This window comes from Hoplias malabaricus, chromosome 2, assembly GCF_029633855.1.
Source record: "Hoplias malabaricus isolate fHopMal1 chromosome 2, fHopMal1.hap1, whole genome shotgun sequence".
Taxonomy (NCBI): Eukaryota; Metazoa; Chordata; class Actinopteri; order Characiformes; family Erythrinidae; genus Hoplias; species Hoplias malabaricus.
The window spans coordinates 2,638,131-2,660,396 of record NC_089801.1 but is presented as its reverse complement, the minus strand read 5'-3'; the positions used below and the strand labels follow the sequence as shown (position 1 = coordinate 2,660,396).

The 22,266-nt window shown below is 44.2% G+C and overlaps 1 protein-coding gene across 4 annotated transcripts in view; it reads right to left on the bottom strand.

Annotated features, from left to right (window-relative positions):
* LOC136675525 (glucosidase 2 subunit beta-like) overlaps nucleotides 1–22,266 on the bottom strand; it is a 132,875-nt gene that overhangs the window by 65,186 nt on the left and 45,423 nt on the right. For all 4 annotated transcript variants that reach the window (XM_066652097.1, XM_066652115.1, XM_066652105.1 and 1 more), the window contains exon 9: nucleotides 15,316–15,400. In XM_066652097.1, the coding sequence (XP_066508194.1) occupies nucleotides 15,316–15,400 (85 nt within the window). The remainder of the gene's footprint in view (nucleotides 1–15,315; nucleotides 15,401–22,266) is intronic.

Below are 22,266 nucleotides of genomic sequence, written 5' to 3'. Positions count from 1 at the left end.
AACACTGTTATTATAAATACATATATTCACATAAAATGAAAAAAAAAAAGATATTTGTGTTTATGAGCTGTGTAGAATCCTCAAAAAATAAAAAGATAATAATTTAATACTAAAGTGCGGACCATAAGGACCTGGGAACACAGATACATAATACAGTGGAACCTCTACTAACGAACTTTCAAAGATACGAACCGGGCATTGGAATATTTGTTGCCTCCACCAACGAACCACGACTCTAGAAACGAACCCGAGCCTCCGCCGAGCCGGCGGCTGGAAACGGCCAATGACCCCAATAGGCGAGTCTCCTAGCGCCCAGACTTGAGTGAGCTTTTAAGATTAGCACATTGTAGCTTTAGCAATTTAGCATTAGTGTAAATAGCAGACATCGAAATTCGTGCTAAGTTAAGTCATATCTACGCTTCGTCTCCCCACATTCACCGCCTACTCTCCGTTATTCCACCCACCCCCCACCTCCCGTCATACAGCCAGTGCCTGTGTTACTCCTCCAGCCAGTCGTCACGTCTTCAAGGTAGCGATGTGTAAACCACTTACAACTTTATTATTTCTTTTTATTACTGTTACCACTGTATTTCTCTTTTATTTTTAGTAACGCTACATGTATTTTTTTACTAATTTGAGAGTGTTGTAAACATAGATCAGTGCAAAAAGGGTGACTTTCGGGGTGGGCGCTGGAACCCATTAATTGCTTTTCCATTATTTTAAATGGGGAAAACTGACTCGAGAAACGAACTTTTCCACTTACGAACCGGGTCACGGAACGGATCAAGTTCGTAGGTAGAGGTTCCACTGTAGATACACTCCCAATATTTCTGCTCTATCACGCTCACTTTGATGCAGTAAGAGTTTGGTAATTAGTTGATTTGTAAGAGCTGGTGTAATGAAAGTAATCTGCAGTGAAGGGTTGGGCAGTACACTCCGCAAGCTACCCCAGTGCGATTAAACCTCACTCAGTACACAAACATACACACACACACATTTCATACATAGTGTATTATATCATTTGCATTGTGTTAGGATTTCAAAAGAATGGGTTAAAAGAAATCCCCAACACTGACAAGGACTTTGAATAAAATCTCTTCACATAAACATACATCAGAAGCAGTGGTGGATGCTGGTGACCCTGTCGTACCAACAAGGCGTCTTTTCCAGGGACTTGACTAGTGTCCTCTCAATGGCCAGCAGAGCTAGGCTGCTTAAACGGCCTTGGCCCATGTGAAGTGTGTCCGCCTGTGCTCCCACGGAGCTTTACACCAAAGGATCGCTGATTCGCTCATTTCACTGTCAATCAAAAAGGGATTCAGCCTCAGACAGATCATCCAATCATCATGCAGAAGCTGAGCGTCCGGGCCAGCCGAGGCCAGCCCACCGCCCCATAGACCCCCAGAGACGTTGAGCGTCCGATGGGCGGGACAAAGCCCAGCATTTATCCAATGACTCGTCTCGTTTCGCTGCTTCGCTATTGAACTCTGTGTACGCTCAGGGTCCTCACTGTTTAAAGCACTGTGAAGCTGTGGGAATGACTGAGAGGAAAGCCGCGTCTTTACCAGTGATAAGAAGCTGATTCTGAACAAAAGTTGAGCGCGTTGTAGTGCATATTTATTCAATGACATGTACACAACAGTATATATTTGATCACTTATTTTTTTACATTTTAGGGGAAGCTGAGCTTCTCTTGCAGTCTTAGAGCAATCGCCACTGATCAGAAGTAAGAACAGTTTCGCATTCCTCCTGACTGTATGAATCGGGGAGTTCTGAAATATTAACAATGTTTACACACTCTAATGAATTTATTTTAAAAAGACAAAGCAAGATATTCGATCCTCCACGATATATTTCCTTGAAACAATCAGATAAATAATAAAAATAAGAAAGGACTGGGGTGAATAAAGAGTAAAGTGAGGAACGCCCACACTTTGTGGCTGTGAGAAATGGGCACGACTGTGATCTTCTCTTCCCTTCTCCTTCTTCTCATTCTCTTTCTCACGAACAAGTGAGCAAGTGGCAGATTCCCTGCTCCTTCCACCGACCTGGCGCTAAGTGCCAAAGCAGCGTTTCTATAGGAGACAGAGGTGATAATAAAGAAGCTAATGGGCTTCGAGAAAGAGCTGTCTGCCTCTGAGGACCTGAATATAGCGCTGTGAACCGCAGATGTGACATTTTTCATCCCTCCACAAGGAAACTCTTCACCCTCACACACACACACACTCTCTCTCACTCTCCCGCGGCTTGTCCTCCTACTCTAGGAGTGTTATTACATGACAAGAAGTGCGTGATTCTGGCAGACTCTGCTCCACGGTGGTGAAGGAGGAGATAGATCACTCACACTCACCGACAAGTATTTGAACAGGGACATATTTTTAAAGGAAATGGAGTCTTAACTAAGTCAAACCTCACCTCACTCTCAAAGACACTGAGCTGTATGTTTGTTAGAAACATTACCACAGATGGAGAAGAAGCAGTCCACCAGGAGGACTGTCGGTAAACAAACAAAGACATAAACCTCAAATAAAGATGCAGTGTGTATGATTTAGGTGATTTATTTAGTGAAATGAAATATAGTTTCCTTGTTTTCATTAATGTACTATTCACCTATAACTGGGAACCATTTTGTTTTCATTAGCTGAGAACGAGAACTTCATATCTACACAGATGTGAGCCTGCCATGATGCGCCGCCATGTTTCTACAGCAGCCCAGAATGGACAAACCACACACTGGCTCAGTGGTACACACTACGCCTTTAAAGGGGACATATTATACCTCTTTTAAAACGTTTGAATAGGTCTATGGGCCTATGTTGATCTCACCAGATCTATTCTTGCCATTTTCAGTCCCTTTCAGAACATGGGCTCTGTCACTTTTATTCAAATAATGTCCACCCCCCACCAATCCCATGTTTACGCAGGGAGGTTCTATGCAAATTTCCTTATTGTGATGTCACAATAAGGGACCAAATCAAAGAGCTTGTAGAAGCATCCCGACACCAAACTCTATTTCAACTGACTCAAAGAAAATGGCTGGATGTTTTTTTTTTGTTTGTTTTTTTGCGCTTGGAGTGTTTATAGTAGCAGTAGAGACCCAAGTGGAAATACAAAAGCACACAAAAAGTGGGTTTTGCATAATATGTCCCCTTTAAAAGCTTTCTGGCAGGAGCAACTAATAGCCACTGCTGCTGTCAATGAAACACAATCCCTCTCTTCTGTTTTCATACAGGACTTTAGTGACAGAATGAATAATCTCCTACATTATGAATAATGAAGCACTCCAAAATACACTGAATAAATTTCTCAACCAAGACCAATAAATGTCATAATTGGGAAAGACTGTTATTTTGAAGTGGGGGCGTGGTCTGATGGTTTTCTGACATACGTAAAAAATAAGACAAACACATTTTTAGGGAGCGTAATTAAAATGAAGCAATGCCCAGGTCACAGTCAATACACACTGCTTAATAATGAACATGGTTCAATTTTTTTCTCCACTGTTCAAGCAAAAGAAGCCAAACACCAGCATTTGTGCTCCACTGATTCTGGACTGAAGTGAATGCTTTAATTTCAGAACAAATCCATACATTGTAAAGCCTTTCACAAGCTGGGGACATCATCATAACTTATTTTAACATCTATCTGTCATGCATGGCTACAATACTCAGCAGAATAATGATGATTTGCAGCTACGAAATCAAATCTATTCACTCAGTGGGCTGATAATTAAGAAGTGCAGCTAAATTACAGTCATTGGCTGCATCTCAGTGTGAGTGAAAGGATAAGAGAGCTCTGGTTATGCAGCTAGAAGACACAAAAAAGAAGTTATTATGAATCAGGTTTGAAAAAACAAAAAAAACATTTTGCCTCTGAAAGCACAGGCCTCTCTGCATTGGGTGGTAAAGCAATCGCGCAGCCGAAAACTAGCATTAACGGAACTAGCGTCCCAGAACTTATACACAAACGTAGTCCACTAATAAAATGATGCTTGGTGTCTGAAGTTTATCAACGAACAGCTTTTGGTTTTTTGACGACTGGGCTGTCGACTGAGCTCTGATGTTTGAGCAAGGCCTTGCTGTGATCGGTCAGTGTAGTGTGGCGGTTAGCTAAAGTTTGTCTTATATTCTGACTGACTGGAGGAGACCCAATCGCAAAAATGCGTGTGCTTCTGTTGTTATGCATTCGTGGACCTCACTATTTTTTTTTTATTTGTCAATGTGGGTCAATGGTGATCGTCATAGCTTTGGAAACAATATTAATAAAAGTCCTGAAACAATGGCACACAGATTAGCTTCTCGTTTTTGTCTCGTATCCGGAAACAAAACTAAAAAACTAAGAACTGGGCGCTGGTTTAAAACACGTTTGACATGATTTCTGGTATAAAACCTGTTCACATTTGTCTAAAGTGCTGACACCTTGCGTTAAAAAGCACCGTCTGCTGCTATTTCCCCTAAAGTTGAGCTCTGATGAAACCTGTCTCGACTGACGGACTACATTTGGGGTAAAGAGGGGAAAATGCCTTAAAGAATTCTGGCCGTAGACAAACTGCAGCGCTGATGTTAACACTGCTCTGGATTCTGCCATGTTCAGACACGTCTGGGCTTCAACCTACATTTGGAACGACAGGATTTTCTGCGTCTCGCTTTTCTTCATCTCAAACCCCACACTCAAGTGAACCAAGGCCATGAATCCTGATGAAGGCAAAGAAGCAAAATGGTGAAAATACACCATGCTAATGGTGTGCTAACCACACAGTAGGTAAGCAGGTAGATCCCACACAGCAGTGAGGTTGTAAACACTGTGTCCACTAGCTGTTGTGTTATGGTTGATCAGTGAGAGAGAGAGAGAGAGATTATTGATTAGATCAACAAACAGTTTCTTCCAGCCAATTAATCGCTCTCCTAACAAACATGACTCTTTGGCAGTGACCCGAGAGAAGCACAGAAACAATCCACTAACGGTTGGACAAACAAACACCAGCAAACAGCACTGTCTAACCTCTCCAGCTCAGGGTGAGTGTGTGCGAGGAAGAGAAGGTGAGCTAAATAAAGACAACAATAGCCAGCGTACCAGCTGCACAACTCTGTACAAGTTCTGTACGGCAACACTCACCCTAGGTAACAAAAGCCCCTTTTGGATGGGATTAGTGGTGCAGGTGTGTGGGGTTTTGTTATTTGTGGCTGTTGCCTGCTTCACGGAGACAAGGTGGTCTCAACAGGGTGTTCTGTCAGGCGTTCAGTTGTTTACCCAGCCTTGTTTTGGTGGCTGTCAAAGCTGAAAACCCTATGGCATTATTTCAATGCCAAAAGGCAAGAGCAAATTTAATAAACGTGAGAAAAATATTCATGGAGCACTCAGAGTTCCTATGCCCTCCTACAAAGTATATACATTTAATATCCAGACTCAATAGCTTGAGGGTTTGAGGAGAGACAGCATTGTGCTCCTGGGCCTGGTACTGGTACACAGCCCGGTGGCTGGGCACCTTTGCTCTGAATGACTTTGGAAAGAGGATGGGGGGGAAAGTGTATGGTACTCAGGTATGGTTTCAGTTAAAAGACGTGGTACACAACCCTCCAATGATTTGAATCGTCTTAGCTAACAGAAGGTCTTTTATGCTAATTCCAAACTTAGCGTGCAATAATAATATTTTGAAAGTAATCACTGATAAACACCAAAACACTGAAAATTCTATTTGTCTTATTTTTTCTTACCGAATTGTGTGTGAGTGTGTGTAGGTGTGTGTTGCCGGTGCATGCCCAAAATCACCTTTTTTCCAGGAGCAAATATCTGCAGTTCCTGCATCATAATTTAGTCACCACCTCCATCCATTATTTACAATAAAAGGACTAAAAATGCTTCTCCAGGAAACGCTCTTCTGGAGCTGGAGCTGTGACTCAAACACAGGAAACAGTGTCACCGCAGGACACACACACACACACACACACACTCAGATCTGCGCAAACAAGCCTTATACGATGTATCAGTGTGAAAAAAAATACTGACAGCTTTCGCACGTCTGTGTGATCGTTCTTCTCAGGAATGAAGACCTAATCAGCTACAATCAGCAAAAACAACAGCTTGACAGTCCCAGGATGAACCGGTATAATGTCGATAGGGAGGTTCCCTCAGACTCTCCGATACATCCAGGCCACTAGGTGTCCCAAGATATCAGTGTAATAGCTGTTTCAAAACATGAAAGAGACACTGTCGAGAAAATGACTGATTACGCCTCTAAAGCAGTACGACCTGGGGCTGTATTACAGAACCCTCCTGACTCTCAAATCTTACTGAATCTGTTTAGTTACCATGACAACTTCAGCTGGGACTGAATCTCAAACAGCAGCGATTATGGAACAAATTCATTATAATATCTTAAATTCAGATCAGTATAAAGGATTACACATAGATCCCAAGGAGTCAAAATCTCCAGTCTTGATTTATACGGTCTCTGCCGTAACAGTCTAACTACTGCTGGTGTATCGACTGTTAAAGATGGACTGCGGCATGGACAGCTCATGTAAACTATTGACGTATTGACATATTTGTGAGTTAAAATCTTATTTTAAACATGTCCGATTTTAACTCGTGTCTAAAAGTAGGAAGTGCTGTAATACGCCCCCTGAAGGATTCATTTAAAAACTCCCAGGCAGCAGAGAACTCCAAAGAAATGTCATTAAATATAAAAACGGGTTCCAGTGCAAATCCCAAGTAAAGCCTTACACTCCCTCTCCGTGTCACTCTGGCTGTACGGACATCACACGCCTATTTATAGCTCCGGGTCCTTCATGCTCACCTGCACTTCCTCTCTCTCGTTCTAGAAGCTTTACAGGATCGATTTCTGCTCTCTATCGCTCTAGAAGTTTTTACAAGATCAATTTCTGCTTTCGCCGAGACACCGCTTGCTGTTTGCAGGGTTTAGCGTCGGGGGATAATTGCTGTTTTCTCCGAAGGCTGGAAAAGATCCGTGTGGACGTGCGAAACACACTCTCAACTCTCAACAACACACACCAGAAGCTCAGACACAAAGGTAAAAGAGAATAAGATACAGAGCAGAGAGAGAGAGAGAGAGAGAGAGAGAGAGGTACAGGTACCAAAAAAAAATTAATAAATAAATAAAAAATCTCCTGACAAGGTTTGGAACAGAACACACCTTAACAGGACAAACGAAGGGAACGGATGAGGAGAGAATCGAAACAACACATGGCAGCTTCACTAATTGGCCCCCTGGCTTAGCTTCAGGAGGTAGAGAGAGAGAGAGAGATAAAAAAAAAGACAGAGAGACAGAGAATAGGAGCAAGAATAGCTTCTCTTTTCCTCCTTCTGACCCACAGTGGCCTGTATATAGTCTTTTTCAGCCCAAAGCTTAAAGCACAGTATTATGAAAGACTGCTGGAGGAGTTGCACAATCTCCATCACCTGTAACAACCAGGTGTCTTCACACGTTACTGAAACCACTCTTTACAATCCACTCTAATCAGTCAAGGCAAAGTTTAGACAAATAAAAATCTTACTCCACCAGCTAAGACCAAAAAAAGTTTGGTTTTAAAAATGTTTTTTTTTTTTAAACTGGAGCTAGAGGGCTAATAATAACAATAAATAACAATAAACAAGGCGGCATGGTGGTGCAGCAGGTAGTGTCACAGTCACACAGCTCCAGGGACCTAAAGGTTGTGGGTTTGAGTCCCGCTCCTGGTGACTGTCTGTGAGGAGTGTGGTGTGTTCTTTCTGTGTCTGCGTGGGTTTCCTCCGGGTGACTGTCTGTGAGGAGTGTGGTGTGTTCTTTCTGTGTCTGCGTGGGTTTCCTCCGGGTGACTGTCTGTGAGGAGTGTGGTGTGTTCTTTCTGTGTCTGTGTGGGTTTCCTCCGGGTGACTGTCTGTGAGGAGTGTGGTGTGTTCTCCCTGTGTCTGCGTGGGTTTCCTCCGGGTGACTGTCTGTGAGGAGTGTGGTGTGTTCTCCCTCTGTCTGCGTGGGTTTTCTCTGGGTGACTGTCTGTGAGGAGTGTGGTGTGTTCTCTCTGTGTCCGTGTGGGTTTCCTCTGGGTGACTGTCTGTGAGGAGTGTGGTGTGTTCTCTCTGTGTCTGCGTGGGTTTCCTCCGGGTGACTGTCTGTGAGGAGTGTGGTGTGTTCTCTCTGTGTCTGCGTGGGTTTCCTCCGGGTGACTGTCTGTGAGGAGTGTGGTGTGTTCTCTCTGTGTCTGCGTGGGTTTCCTCCGGGTGACTGTCTGTGAGGAGTGTGGTGTGTTCTCCCTGTGTCTGCGTGGGTTTCCTCCGGGTGACTGTCTGTGAGGAGTGTGGTGTGTTCTCCCTGTGTCCGCGTGGGTTTCCTCCGGGTGACTGTCTGTGAGGAGTGTGGTGTGTTCTCTCTGTGTCTGCGTGGGTTTCCTCCGGGTGACACACGTCGGTAGATGGATTGGCGATTCAAAAGTGTCCATAGGTGTGAGTGTGCATTGCCCTGTGAAGGACTGGCGCCCCCTTCAGGATGTGTTCTGGCTTGCGCCCAGTGATTCCGGATAGGCTCTGGACCCCCCTTGAATGAATGAACAGTAAACAATGCAGGTATATGCCCTAAGGCAGTAGCTGTGTGTTTACAGTCACAATAATGCAGTTGGAGACAGAAAATGCAAACAATGAAATAATGTGTTAATGGAGAGTTCAAACCTGACAGAATCTAAAACAAGACCAGAATAAAGGCTATGAGTGAAGGTTTATTTATTTTGTGTTTACCCTGTTGCTTTTATACCAGTTAGTGTCTGTGGGTTATTAAAATGTTGCATACAAATATAATTTATTATTTTTTCCTTTATAGACACAGGGGGCCAAATGCAGCAGGAACGGAGCTGTGTATTGGTGAGTGAGGCTGGTCTGTGTACAGTACAGACTGCTGGTGTTCTCTGTCAATTAGTGAACAAACCCAGGAGATGTTTCCAGCTCTGTGTTTAGAGTCCAGCTCAGCTGGTGCCTGTCTCTACTCTCACTGAACGGAACAGAGCCAAACACACACCCCCGGGGAAAACCAACCTCCAAATTACAGCAGAGGAAGAAAATTTCTCCACTCTACTCTCCTTCCTTCTCTCTCAGAGACCGCTCCTCAACTCTTACATAAGAATTATGTCAAAACACATATAAATAGACTGCTCTAAGTAGAAGTTTAAGTAGATTATATAAACAGTGGGAGAAGAGACGAGAGAAGCTGAGGACTGTGGAGGAAATTATGAAGACGTTCAGTTTGGTGCTGGTTACTGAAGAATGGGGCCGGATACTGGTGGGGTTAGATGTTAATTGATGGGGTTGAGTTCCTTCCAAGGTTTCGTCCTCCAGCTTCCAGGGAGTTTCTCCTTGTCACTGCCACCTTTGGCTTGTTCACATGGGGATATTAATGTAAATGTAGTTTTAATTCTGAGTTTCTGTAAAGCTGCTTGGTGACACCATCAGGTTGTAAAAAACACTCTATAAATATATTTGACTTGACTTGGATGGTGATAATTAATTTTGGATGGTGCTGTTTGCTGGTGGATGGTGAGGGTCATAGGTGGGTGGTCATGGTTCTCACTTGGCAGTCAATGGTGAAAGGTGCTGGCTTCTGATGGTGGTTCTTGGTGTATGGTGTTAATGTTTAGAATTGGTGACTGGTATTGGTTGTAGGGGTTGGTCACTGGTGATGATCCTTGGTGTATGGCAGGGGTCCCCAATTACTTTTCCTCATAGCCCACATCCAACCAACGTTGTTGACCAAAGTCAAGGGCCAGTGTGTCATTCCCATTCTATCTCATAAAGCATGGGACAAGAGTTTTTATTTCGGTAATTGTATTATTATTACGATGATTATGATTATTATTAAGTCTATGTAAACAGGTAGGCCTAACTAACTACAGTGATCTGATTTTACTCACCATTCACCATTAGCGTTAAGCCCCGGTCACACTGGGTTTTTAACGTTACACTTATATAGCATCTTTCTAGAAACCCAAGGACGCTTTACAATAACACAACATTCAATCCACAAACACACACTGGCGAGAAGCGGCAGCCAAACGCACACAGTGTACTCACCATCAGGTTGACATTTGACTTGACTTGGATGGTGATAATTAATTTTGGATGGTGTTATGGTGCCTGTGGATGGTGTTATGGTGGTTGGATAATGCCGACTACTGGTGCTGTTTACTGGTGGATGGTGAGGGTTGCCTGGACTGGTCATGGTTCTCACTTGGCAGTCAATGGTGAAAGTAGCGTTAAGCCCCGGTCACACTGGGTTTTTAAAGTTACACTCATATAGCACCTTTCTAGAAACCCAAGGACGCTTTACAATCAACACAACACACAGCGTACTCTCGACTAGGAACGACCGTCCACCTGGAGGACTGCACCGGGCACTAGGGTTTCACTCAGTATAGAGCGCCAATCACTAACACATACAGACATTCACTCACACACCAGGACAGTTATGAGAGAAGCCACTTCACCTAACCTTTTGTATTTCACTTAGGCTGTTTCTCAATACAAAGTATTTCAAGTTCGAACTGCCGTACCTGGTTGTACAAAGTTCTGAAGATGGGAGGACACTGTATTGTGGTTCTGTAAATTGTACTTGATGAGTCACCATCTCATTGGCGGCAAAAAGCCATAGTGCTGAAGTTGGTGCAAAATACATTCTGAGATAACTGACACTCTCAAGTCTAAAGAAGTCTCGTCCCAGTGCATCCTCCATAATGTGGGCGGAGCAAGAACACATCCGGGTATTTGGACTCTACTTGGCTAGATGTGGACTTTTAAACAGAACAGGACTAAGGCTGCGATTGATGACGTTTCCCAAGAACATGAGAACGTAAGGACACACAAGAACGCATGTTGAGAAATAGCTTCAGCCTGGTGAAATGGGCGTGGCTGAGTGTGAGGCCAGAAATCAATCATTTTGTCTCAGCAGCTTCGCATCTGAAGAGCACTGGTATTCTAGCAGTAACAGAGAAAAAATTAGGAATTTCAAGTGCAAAAATTTGAGGTTAAACTCTCGCGGGCCGCCTGTTGGGGAACCCTGGTGTGTGGTTTGGTTGTAGGGGTTGACCACTGGTTGATGGAGAGGGTTCTTGGTGGACAGGTGATTGATTATTGGGATTGGTAATTGGTGGTGATTCTTATGGATTGCAGACGTTGAATAATGCATATGGGTAGTTTGTTGACGTAGAATACTGTATTGGTTGAATTTTTTGGGAAAAAAAATACTTTATCAATTCCCTGTAAAACTACACCTCTAGTCTTTCCTCTTGTCTTCATCTTCTACCTCCAACCACACCTCTACCCTTAATGGGTTTAACCTTTTGCTCAATTATTCTCATCAATAAGTTCTCTTTCCATCATTCACTTACTCCCTCTCTATCCTTCTCTTCATCTTCTCTTTTTCGAAATGGACTTCTCTCTTCAGCTCACCCTGTGTTTCACCCTTTACTCTACTTCTCACCCTCAGGCTTTCTTTGTATCATCTTTTTATTCCCTCTGACGTATTAAGCAGGTGGGTTGTTGACTGGAGAATGAGGTGCCAGTGGAGAGCCCGATGTGAATATTCCACCTGAGAGAAGCATCTTGTGCTTATTTTGGACATATCTGGCATCCACAGGGAAATAAAACACTTCTAATGCAGGCAAGCCATCTGTTATCAGGGAGAGAGAGGGAGGGAGGGAGGGAGGGAGCCAGGGAGCGGGGACACAAACACATTCACTTTGTCACACACACACACACACACACACACACATGCAGGCAGACAGGAGGTGTGGACAGGTCCTAAACACTAAACAAATTGCTCACTCCGTTTTAATTCAGTCGGTTTGTCAGAGCTGCTCTAAATCACGCGTATGTGTCAGACAGCAAATATACAGAGTTTTATTTTACTCATAAATACAACTGTGTGTGTGTGTGTGTGTGTGTGTGAGTGTGTGTGTGTGAGAGAGAGAGAGAGAGAGCGAGAGAGAGAGAGAGAGAGAGATGAAAATGCAGTGAACACGTCAGAAGTTCCAGTTCAAGAGTAAACATCACCTGCACACAGGCTGCAAATATGATTCTAATCAAACTCATTCTCGTTCAGTAACACAACACTAAACAGCTTTGACATGAAGGAGATAGGTTTATCTCTGTGCTTTATGTTTAAATTGCAGTACGGCGAACTGAGGTTGTGTTCTAATACACAATACAATTCAGTTGAGGTTTGCCTATTAACTTCCTCAAAGAAATAAGAACGAACACCATATTATTTTGCTTCATAATGTACCCAACTGATTTCAGTGGGGGGACATGTCTGGACTTGTTTAGCACCCGGACCTTTTTACTAAGAAGCCCTGCTGTTGTAATCCAAGCAGAATGTTTGAAATAAGCAAAGACTTGCCTGAAAAAAGACGTCTGGATGGCAGCATGTTTCTCCAAACCGTGTAAATATCATTCAGCATTAACGGTACCTCCACAAATGTGAACAAACACCCATGCCATGTGCACTAATGCTCCACACAGCATTACGGATGCTGGCTCTGGAATGGTCCTTCTCCTACTTAGCACAGAAGACAGGGCATCTATGATTTGCAAAAAGAATTGAAATTTTTGATTTGTCAAACCCAATCACCACAGTCCTCTTTAAATGAGCTCAGGTCCAAATAAGTGTTTTGGGAAGTGATTTCCACCACAGAAATACGCCTGTTTTTAAATCCATGTTGTTTTAAATTAGGACCTGAAGACCACAGCCAGCCAGTATTGGTTTTGGGCCTTGTCCCTTGCATATAGAGATTTCTCTGAATATTTTAATGATATTATGTAACGTAGAGAAGCGACCAACAAAAGAAACCCAGACTCAAGCAGGAAGAGGAACGGCTAAGAGGAACCAAGGCTCATCTGAGGCTGCAGCCGTCCGTGCAGTTATGACATGAATAATATAAAGTTGAGTAGATGAAAGTCGTGAAACTGCACCTGTCTGCGGACCAGGTTTAATGCTCCAAGCTGGGATTCAGAAACCTGACTCCAGTGCATCATTTCTGATTCAGGAAAAGTGCTGACAGCCTGGTGGTTGTGCTGCTGTTGGTGTTTGGCAGACTGCTGCCTAGTCCATATGACTGGAGCAAATCTTAAGCTAGCTGACAGAATTTAAGAGAGGATTTCTCTAAGGATGACTGCAGATGGAAAAACAAACTGCATCTACCCGGGGACGAGACATGAGGACATGTACACCTGTTTTACTGCTCTCAATGTCAACACACATCAGCACACACTCTCAGTGAAGTGAGATTTATACTCTCCTCTGTTCTGAACAGCTGGCCCGTGTGCAGATGTAAAGACAAAAAAAAAAGACAACAGTGAACTCAGAAGCAATTCTCATTTTTTACCTCAATGTAGGAACTTCCAGCGTCTTCCACAGCAACAAGTGGGTAATGCATTCAAACTCTGAATATATTTGATTTGCTTAATGCACAAGAAAATGTAAACCAAATGTCTGAACTCGATTTCCCAGCAAAGCTCCCTCAGCTCCCTCCTTCTCCATTTAGAAAAATAATAAATCACATTACACCTCAGTCATAAAACCCTCCTCATAACTCCAGTGTGAGAGGGTGGGGTTAAACTGCTGTATACGGAATGGAGTTTGGGTGAAATCTCAAAGACTCGCAGAGTGAATTCAAAATGCGTGTGAGTGACTAATACAATTTGGTGTATTATAATTGTATTTACAGACTACATCACACTCTTTTATTTCCATGATACGGGCCTTTCATTCATTCATTCATTATCTGTAACCCTTATCCAGTTCAGGGTCGCGGTGGGTCCAGAGTCTACCTGGAATCATTGGGCGCAAGGTGGGAATACACCCTGGAGGGGGCGCCAGTCCTTCACAGGGCAACACACACACTCACACACTCACACCTACGGACACTTTTGAGTCGCCAATCCACCTACCAACGTGTGTTTTTGGAAACCCAAGCGTCCTTGGGTTTCTAGAAAGATGCTATATAACACACCACATTCCTCACAGACAGTCACCCGGAGGAAACCCACGCAGACACAGAGAGAACACACCACACTCCTCACAGACAGTCACCCGGAGGAAACCCACGCAGACACAGGGAGAACACACCACACTCCTTACAGACAGTCACCCGGAGGAAACCCACGCAGACACAGGGAGAACACACCACACTCCTCACAGACAGTCACCCGGAGGAAACCCACGCAGACACGGGGAGAACACACCACACTCCTCACAGACAGTCACCCGGAGGAAACCCACGCAGACACAGGGAGAACACACCACACTCCTCACAGACAGTCACCCGGAGGAAACCCACGCAGACACGGGGAGAACACACCACACTCCTCACAGACAGTCACCCGGAGGAAACCCACGCAGACACAGGGAGAACACACCACACTCCTCACAGACAGTCACCCGGAGGAAACCCACGCAGACACAGGGAGAACACACCACACTCCTCACAGACAGTCACCTGGAGCGGGAATCGAACCCACAACCTCCAGGCCCCTGGAGCTGTGTGACTGCGACACTAACCTGCTGCGCCACCGTGCCGCCCTACGGGCCTTTTAGGAATCTTATAAAAACTCTTAAGAAATGATGGCAGCATGACTGTAGTTAATTTTCTCATTGGCAAATCTTTATGCAAATGAACTATGAGAGAATCTATAACGATTAACAAAGACATGGTCAAATACACCATTCATCGGCCTTAATGTTAAACCCACCTGTCTAATACAGTGCCAGGTTTGTGGCATTGTGTCCTGACATCTTTCTATCAGAGCCAGCTTTAACTTTTTCTACACTAATGGAATCTGTGGAATTGGACCAGACGGGCCATCCTTCACTCCCCGCCCACATCAGCCCACGACCCTAACACTGTCTCACCTGTTGTCCTTCCCAGGGCCAGTTGTGGTAGGTAGCCTATCAACCACTCTACACCAGGAACACCACATGTAACCTGCGGTTTTGGAGATGCTTTGACCACAACATTAAGAGCATCACAATTTGGCCGTTGTAAAAGTGGCTCAGGTCCATAGATGTGTCCATTTTTCCTGCTTCCAACTTCAAGAGCTGAGTGTTGCCTTGCTGTCTGATATATCCCCACCCTTCGAGAGGTGCCATTGTAACAAGGTCATAATAACAATAATAATAATAATATATATATATATATATATATATATATATATATATATATATATATATATATATATATATATATATATATATGTGTGTGTGTGTGTGTGTGTGTGGGGGTAAAAGGGACTACTGAAATCTGTGTGTGTGTGTGTAAAGTATAGAAGCATATGACTTACCACTCTGGGCCTCTCTGATAACAGGAGGTAATTTATCGAGGTCTTCATGTGGAGGGGTTTTGATGGGGTCCTGTCCTTGTTGGATCTACACACACACACACACACACACAGTAAATCCAACATGAAACCCATATATCCATCCTGTCTTATTACAAACTTGCCCCTTCTAATTCCTCTCACTGGCCACTTAATCTGAACCTATCTATATGTATCTAATATATTGATTAATGTATTAATATGGATTCCATCCTCCTCTGCTGTTATAACTCTGTATTTTTCTGGGACAGATTATCACTAGATGTTGGAACATTGCTCTGAGGAGTCGACGGCGCATTAACGAGGTCAAGTACTGATGTTGTCTAGATCTGGATCACTATCTCCGCTCCAGCTCATGCCACAGGAACTCCATCAATCCAGAGAACACAGTTCCACTGCTCCGCAGCCCAATGCCGTGGCACGGTGACAGTGGCTCATTCAGTTCAGAGATTCTACACCACGTCCACACGAGGCGAACAATAAAATGGCTGAATTCACTTGTCTACAAACTTCTGGTCATTTCATTTATATCAAAATAACAATGTGTAGCAATACACTCACAGAGCCGGAGTATTGTCCCTTTGACAGAACTAGGCCTGCTGCCCCTCAGAGAAACAGACGACAGAAAAGAAATGAAAAAGAACAATTATTTTCCTTCAGTGTTGTTCAACAATGACAGATGGAAACCCAGTTTCATTAGTTTGACAATACACACAGCGTCCGCTCTCACTTTCTCTCTCTCTCTCTCTCACAGACACACATACAGTTCTGTTTCTTTTTTGCCCTTGCTTTCTCATTCTCTCTCTTTTCCCTCCTTTACTCCCCTCTCACATCACTCTCTACCCCTGTCTTTCCCTTGTCTCTCTCTCTTTTCCTTTTATTCTCTTTCTTGGATGCGTTTTCATTCTCTACTTCTTCACTCTCTGACTTTACCTCCACACAGACACTTTTCTCCTTCCTCTCTCACACTCTCTCTTTACCACCTTCGCTCCCTTTAAGCCGTTGCAAACACTGGGCCATTTTAAGCCAGATTTCTTTGTGTGTACAACTAAACAATAGAATTGGCTCAAATGACTGCCATCGTAGGGCTGACACGGAGAAAGGACTTATTTGTGATGATTTAAAAGGACTCAACAGTGCGATGTGCGATAGTCCCGCCCCAAATTAATTCATCCATCCATCCATTATCTGTAACCCTTATCCAGTTCAGGGTCACGGTGGGTCCAGAGCCTACCTGGAATCATTGGGCGCAAGGTGGGAGCACACCCTGGAGGGGGCGCCAGTCCTTCATAGGGCAACACACACACACACACATTCACTCACACACTCACACCTACGGACACTTTTGAGTCGCCAATCCACCTTCCAACGTGGGTTTTTGGACTGTGGGAGGAAATCGGAGCACCCGGAGGAAACCCACGCAGACACAGGGAGAACACACCACACTCCTCACAGACAGTCACCCGGAGGAAACCCACGCAGACACAGGGAGAACACACCACACTCCTCACAGACAGTCACCCGGAGGAAACCCACGCAGACACAGAGAGAACACACCACACTCCTCACAGACAGTCACCCGGAGGAAACCCACGCAGACACAGGGAGAACACACCACACTCCTCACAGACAGTCACCCGGAGGAAACCCACGCAGACACAGGGAGAACACACCACACTCCTCACATTCCTTCACGTGAAGTAGGAAGAGGGAGGCAATGCTGGATTTACCGCTCAACAGGAGCAATTAAACAATACCAGTCGCAGTCAAAATGTAGCATACCTCCAGTTCTCCTTGTAAAATGGGCAAAGTTTATTGTCCCAGCCAACATTAGTGTACACTGTGGCACAAGTAAGCAAAGCTATACCTTCCCTCGATGTTTCTGACAGACGGTGCCATCATTTACTGAAAGGAGGGGTTGCAGCTTAATAGAAATGTCCTTCATGTGGTTGTTTTTAACACAGTGTTCAGACCGATCTCCTTTGTGCAACAGAAGATTCTGTTCAGACTTGTCCATAAAAGACTGATTATTCAAGCTACACATTTATTAATATAAAAATGATTATCTGAATGTTGTAAATCCTATGCGCCACCTTTTCCACAACAAGCAGAATAAAGCACTGACGAGGAATGCATCTCAGCAGCCGAACAGAGCTGGGTATTTTTCAAGGTTATCAAGAGAAGACATTTATCAGTAAATGGTGGGATATCAGCAGGTTAAAATTAGACTGTATCTGTTCCCTCATACCAGAGCTGTGATTCAGTGGCGTGTCATCTCTGCAGGTTAAGAATCTCATGCTGAGCCGCAGTTTAGCAGCAAATAAAACTCCGAGAGCCTGGAGTTACCTGTGCAGTGTGATTACAGTCAGTGTCACCTTCAGTATCTCGTTAGTTAAAACACGTCATGGCCATGGTGTGCTTATGAAACGTGACTTCTGTACGGATGGGTGATATAACGTAGTGGGTCCTACTTTGGTGCATGTTTAGGTTTGCACTAGAGCAGTGGTACTCTGTTGAGTCTTAGAGGGCCACTTCTCAAATCTCCACACAGCTGAAGGTCCAGTGGTCATTCCATTTATCCTTAAACGAGCGGCTTGCGCTGTCCAGGTTTCTGTGTTCAGAGCAGTTTTGAGGACGCCATTTTACGTTTTAGAAGTGATCAAAGCCAACAAGCTTTGGTCCAACAGCCGGTGCTGGGTTGTGAGGTCAAACCCCACCTCGGGTTACTGTCTGCGATGAGCATGGTGTGTTCTCCCCATGTCTGCTTGGGTTTCCTCCAGATTCTCCGGAGAACACAGCTTCACTGCTTCACAGCCCAGTGTTGGAGGGCTCTAGCCCACAACATGGTTGACTTACCTCTTACTTATTTGACAGGTAGTCTGAAGGACATGTTTGGAGATTATTAATAATAAAGTATTCATGTTCCTGGTTTTATCTGTTATTGTTTGAGAGCTAAAGAAAGGCTAAATGTTAAGAGCTGTAGCTGGTAGTTTGCTTTAGACCTCAAATAGAAAAGCTCAAGAAGAAATCAAAGCCGTTGGGATTGGAGGAACACTGCAGAAAGCACTGTGTGTGTGTGTGTGTGTGTTGGTGAAATGATGGTCTGTGTCCCCGGTTGACCTCCAGCAGAGGCAGGAGGGAACAGTGTTCCTCTATATTTCATCGCTGGAGTGCTGGTAATGGGTTTAGATCAACACAAAGCCCTGCAGTGCCGAGGAAGGAACACCAACCAACCCAGCAGCTGCAGCTCGGCCACAAGCATGCACAAAAACAGAGATTTTATCACATCCAGGAATCTCTCTCTCTCTCTTTCTCTCTCTCTCTCTCTCTCTCTCTCTATTTCTGCCCAGTTTTCTTTCTAAGTCTTGTGCTGCACACTTTTTTCACTCTGCAATCCCATTCTTTTCTGTGTGTGTGTGTGTGTGTGTGCTCTCCCTCTCTATCTCCTTCTGATTCTCTCCCTCCTCTGTCTATGCACCATTCTTCTCTCTTTCACTTCACTTGCTCTCTTTTCTTTGTACGTTCTCCAGATATCCCTCCTTTAAGCCTTTCTGATGCTTCTTGTGTTCATTTCTTTTCTCTCCCTGTATCTCCCCCTACTTTTTGAGGCTCTCTTTAATGCTGTGTCTCTCACTCTCATTGTTAGGTTCTCTTCAGTCCCCACAAAGCCTACAGAACAGAACAGAACAGAACACAGAAACGACAGAGAGGGCTGGAGTAGGTAAAACTGGAATGTTTGACAAATGGCTGAGGTAAATGCCATGGTAAAAGTTCCGGAAAGTGTAAGAGTGTGTGTGTGTGTGTGTGTGTGTGTGTGTGTATGTGTGTGTGTGTGTGTGTGTCAGAAAAAGAGAGTGTTAGAGAGAGAGATTCCTGAAGTGAGCGAGTGTAAATGGCTGTGTGACTCCAGTGTTTCTCTGGAGACTGAAACCGAGGTAATGCGCCTGATGAAATATTTAATAAAGTTTTCTTTGCTTTGAATAAAACGGAGGAGGCAGACTGAAGAAACTAAACGGTCCTGACGTTCCGTCACTGACACACACGCACATCTGCTGCCTGCGGAACACGCGGCACGCACAGACACTACACTTCTAAACCGCACTGTCCAATAGAGAAGCAGTAGATATATGAAATCACAATATATACATATTTATGAAACAAGTCAGGAGCTGGAGTGCTATGCTCTGAGATGTTATTACTAGGCACCGCAGTGATGTGATTAGAAGCATAAAATGCAAGGGGCAATATCACATAGTACAGCCACAGTCCGTATTGAAACCCACTATGAGGCTTTTTTTTTTCTTTGCTCGTCTCTTTGAATGGAAAAATACTTTAAATCCCAAATTAAGAGTCACAGTAATATTCCTCATCTGTGTAACTCTGACCACGATAGTGTGAATATGTTTAGTATCCATCTCAAACAATGCAAAGTCTTGTCCTCTACCGAGCAGCACTTTCAGCGACTTAAACAATGTTTTGTTTCTGATGACACTGGACCTCCCACATAAACAGGCACCATGTTTAAAGGCTCAGCAGCAGCTCTATGAAAGTGTGAAACAAATAAATACAGTGGAGTTTGAGTTCCTAACTTGTGTTTATTGAGAGTCAGAAAACATGTTATTTCTTACTAATTGAAGGAATAAGTTTTAAAAGTCCGTTGGTCCCCCCCCCACAACGGTGTTGGGAAACTCTAATAGGCGTCTTGCCTGTGACGTAGATGGTGGACAACAACTCTAGAAGCTGCACTTAATTTAATGCAGAATGAGGAAAAGGTGTGTTGTTTTTGTCTGCAATCATTCAATGTACAGTGGGACATCTGTGAACAAATGGCCCAAAGATCCCCAAATATCCAGAAAATGGACTAAATTTGTCCACTTTAAACGGGCACTTTGGAAAAGACCATCCGCTCACTCCGTTATCTGTAGCTCATTTCACTGGCGCTTTTCCAACAATATGGGCATGTAAGGACACCAACGAAAGGTGTTCAAGAGCCTCTGTAACATGGAGGTAAACAGGGTAAGGACACTCACTTCGCCTGTTTTAGTTGGTGTTAGTTAACGTTATCTTGACTCGCTAAACTCGGTGTCTCAGATTATACTCGGCTACGTAGCTGCATTACGGAGGTTTATAGTGTCGGATGAATTCGAGTTCGACTTCGATCACATTTACAAGAATAACGGTACCTCTACATTTGAGTTTAGCTTATTGCTAGGCTATTGTCATGAATAATGTTGGTTATTTAGCTAGATACTGTCATAACAGTCAGTCATAACGGTGTTTTACCGCGGCGTTGTTCAGCTGTTGTCCACCAGTGACGTCACGGTCGCGTTCGAGAATTTCCGTAGAGAGCTCGGGTTTTTCCGTCAATTTAATAAAATTGTCAGTTTTAAAGCAAATTAAACTGCTATTTTCATTTTAATTCATACTTATATCTGTCAGTGACTACAATAATGTGGAATATTCATGGAGGTCCATTAAGTGGTGCTTAGCCTTTAATCATCGTGTAGGTACAGATCCTGGTGTGTTACAGTCTGGAGTGCAGTTACAACACAGTCATCATTCATTAACATATTCAATAAGCTTCTGATTGTTCAGACAGGAATATATACATATTACCCGACACACATATGAACACACACATATTCCGGGTCCAGACAGCCTGTGGTGTTTTTGTCTCTTACCTACATAAGGCTCTGTCCTTGCTGTTTGATGTTCAGTTGCATCATACTGACCCAAATTCCCCCAATGTATTAACCAGCTTTCCTCTTCACTGGACTTTATACACAGTCTTTCTGCTCATTTAGAAACAGTCCTCTTCGCGCAATACCACATTTTCTTTTAAAAAATAGTAAGGTAATAAGTAAGAAACCATTTCCATCAGCTCAAACACTCTACAACAACTTACACAAAATACGGTTAATTTAATTCCTTTAAAGAAAAAAACTAAAACCGCTTTAAGTGTCAATAATGATAATTGTTCAAACAAAAAGTATTTAAATAAAAACAAATGTATCTACTTTTGCTCCATTTCTTTAAAAGAAACTGCTGATGTACTGAGATCAATAAACTGACCCCACCCCAGAGCCCAGACCTCCACATCATTCCACATGTCCATAATAACACTGATAACGAGAAGGGAAACCCACACGGACACAGGGAGAACACACCACACTCCTCACAGACAGTCACCCGGAGGAAACCCACACAGACACAGGGAGAACACACCACACTCCTCACAGACAGTCACCCGGAGGAAACCCACACGGACACAAGGAGGACACACCACACTCCTCACAGACAGTCACCCGGAGGAAACCCACACAGACACAGGGAGAACACACCACACTCCTCACAGACAGTCACCCGGAGGAAACCCACGCAGACACAGAGAGAACACACCACACTCCTCACAGACAGTCACCCGGAGGAAACCCACGCAGACACAGAGAGAACACACCACACTCCTCACAGACAGTCACCTGGAGGAAACCCACACAGACACAGGGAGAACAAACCACACTCCTCACAGACAGTCACCCGGAGGAAACCCACGCAGACACAGGGAGAACACATCACACTCCTCACAGACAGTCACCCGGAGGAAACCCACGCAGACACAGGGAGAACACATCACACTCCTCACAGACAGTCACCCGGAGGAAACCCACGCAGACACAGGGAGAACACATCACACTCCTCACAGACAGTCACCTGGAGGAAACCCACACAGACACAGAGAGAACACACCACACTCCTCACAGACAGTCACCCGGAGGAAACCCACGCAGACACAGAGAGAACACACCACACTCCTCACAGACAGTCACCTGGAGGAAACCCACACAGACACAGGGAGAACAAACCACACTCCTCACAGACAGTCACCCGGAGGAAACCCACGCAGACACAGGGAGA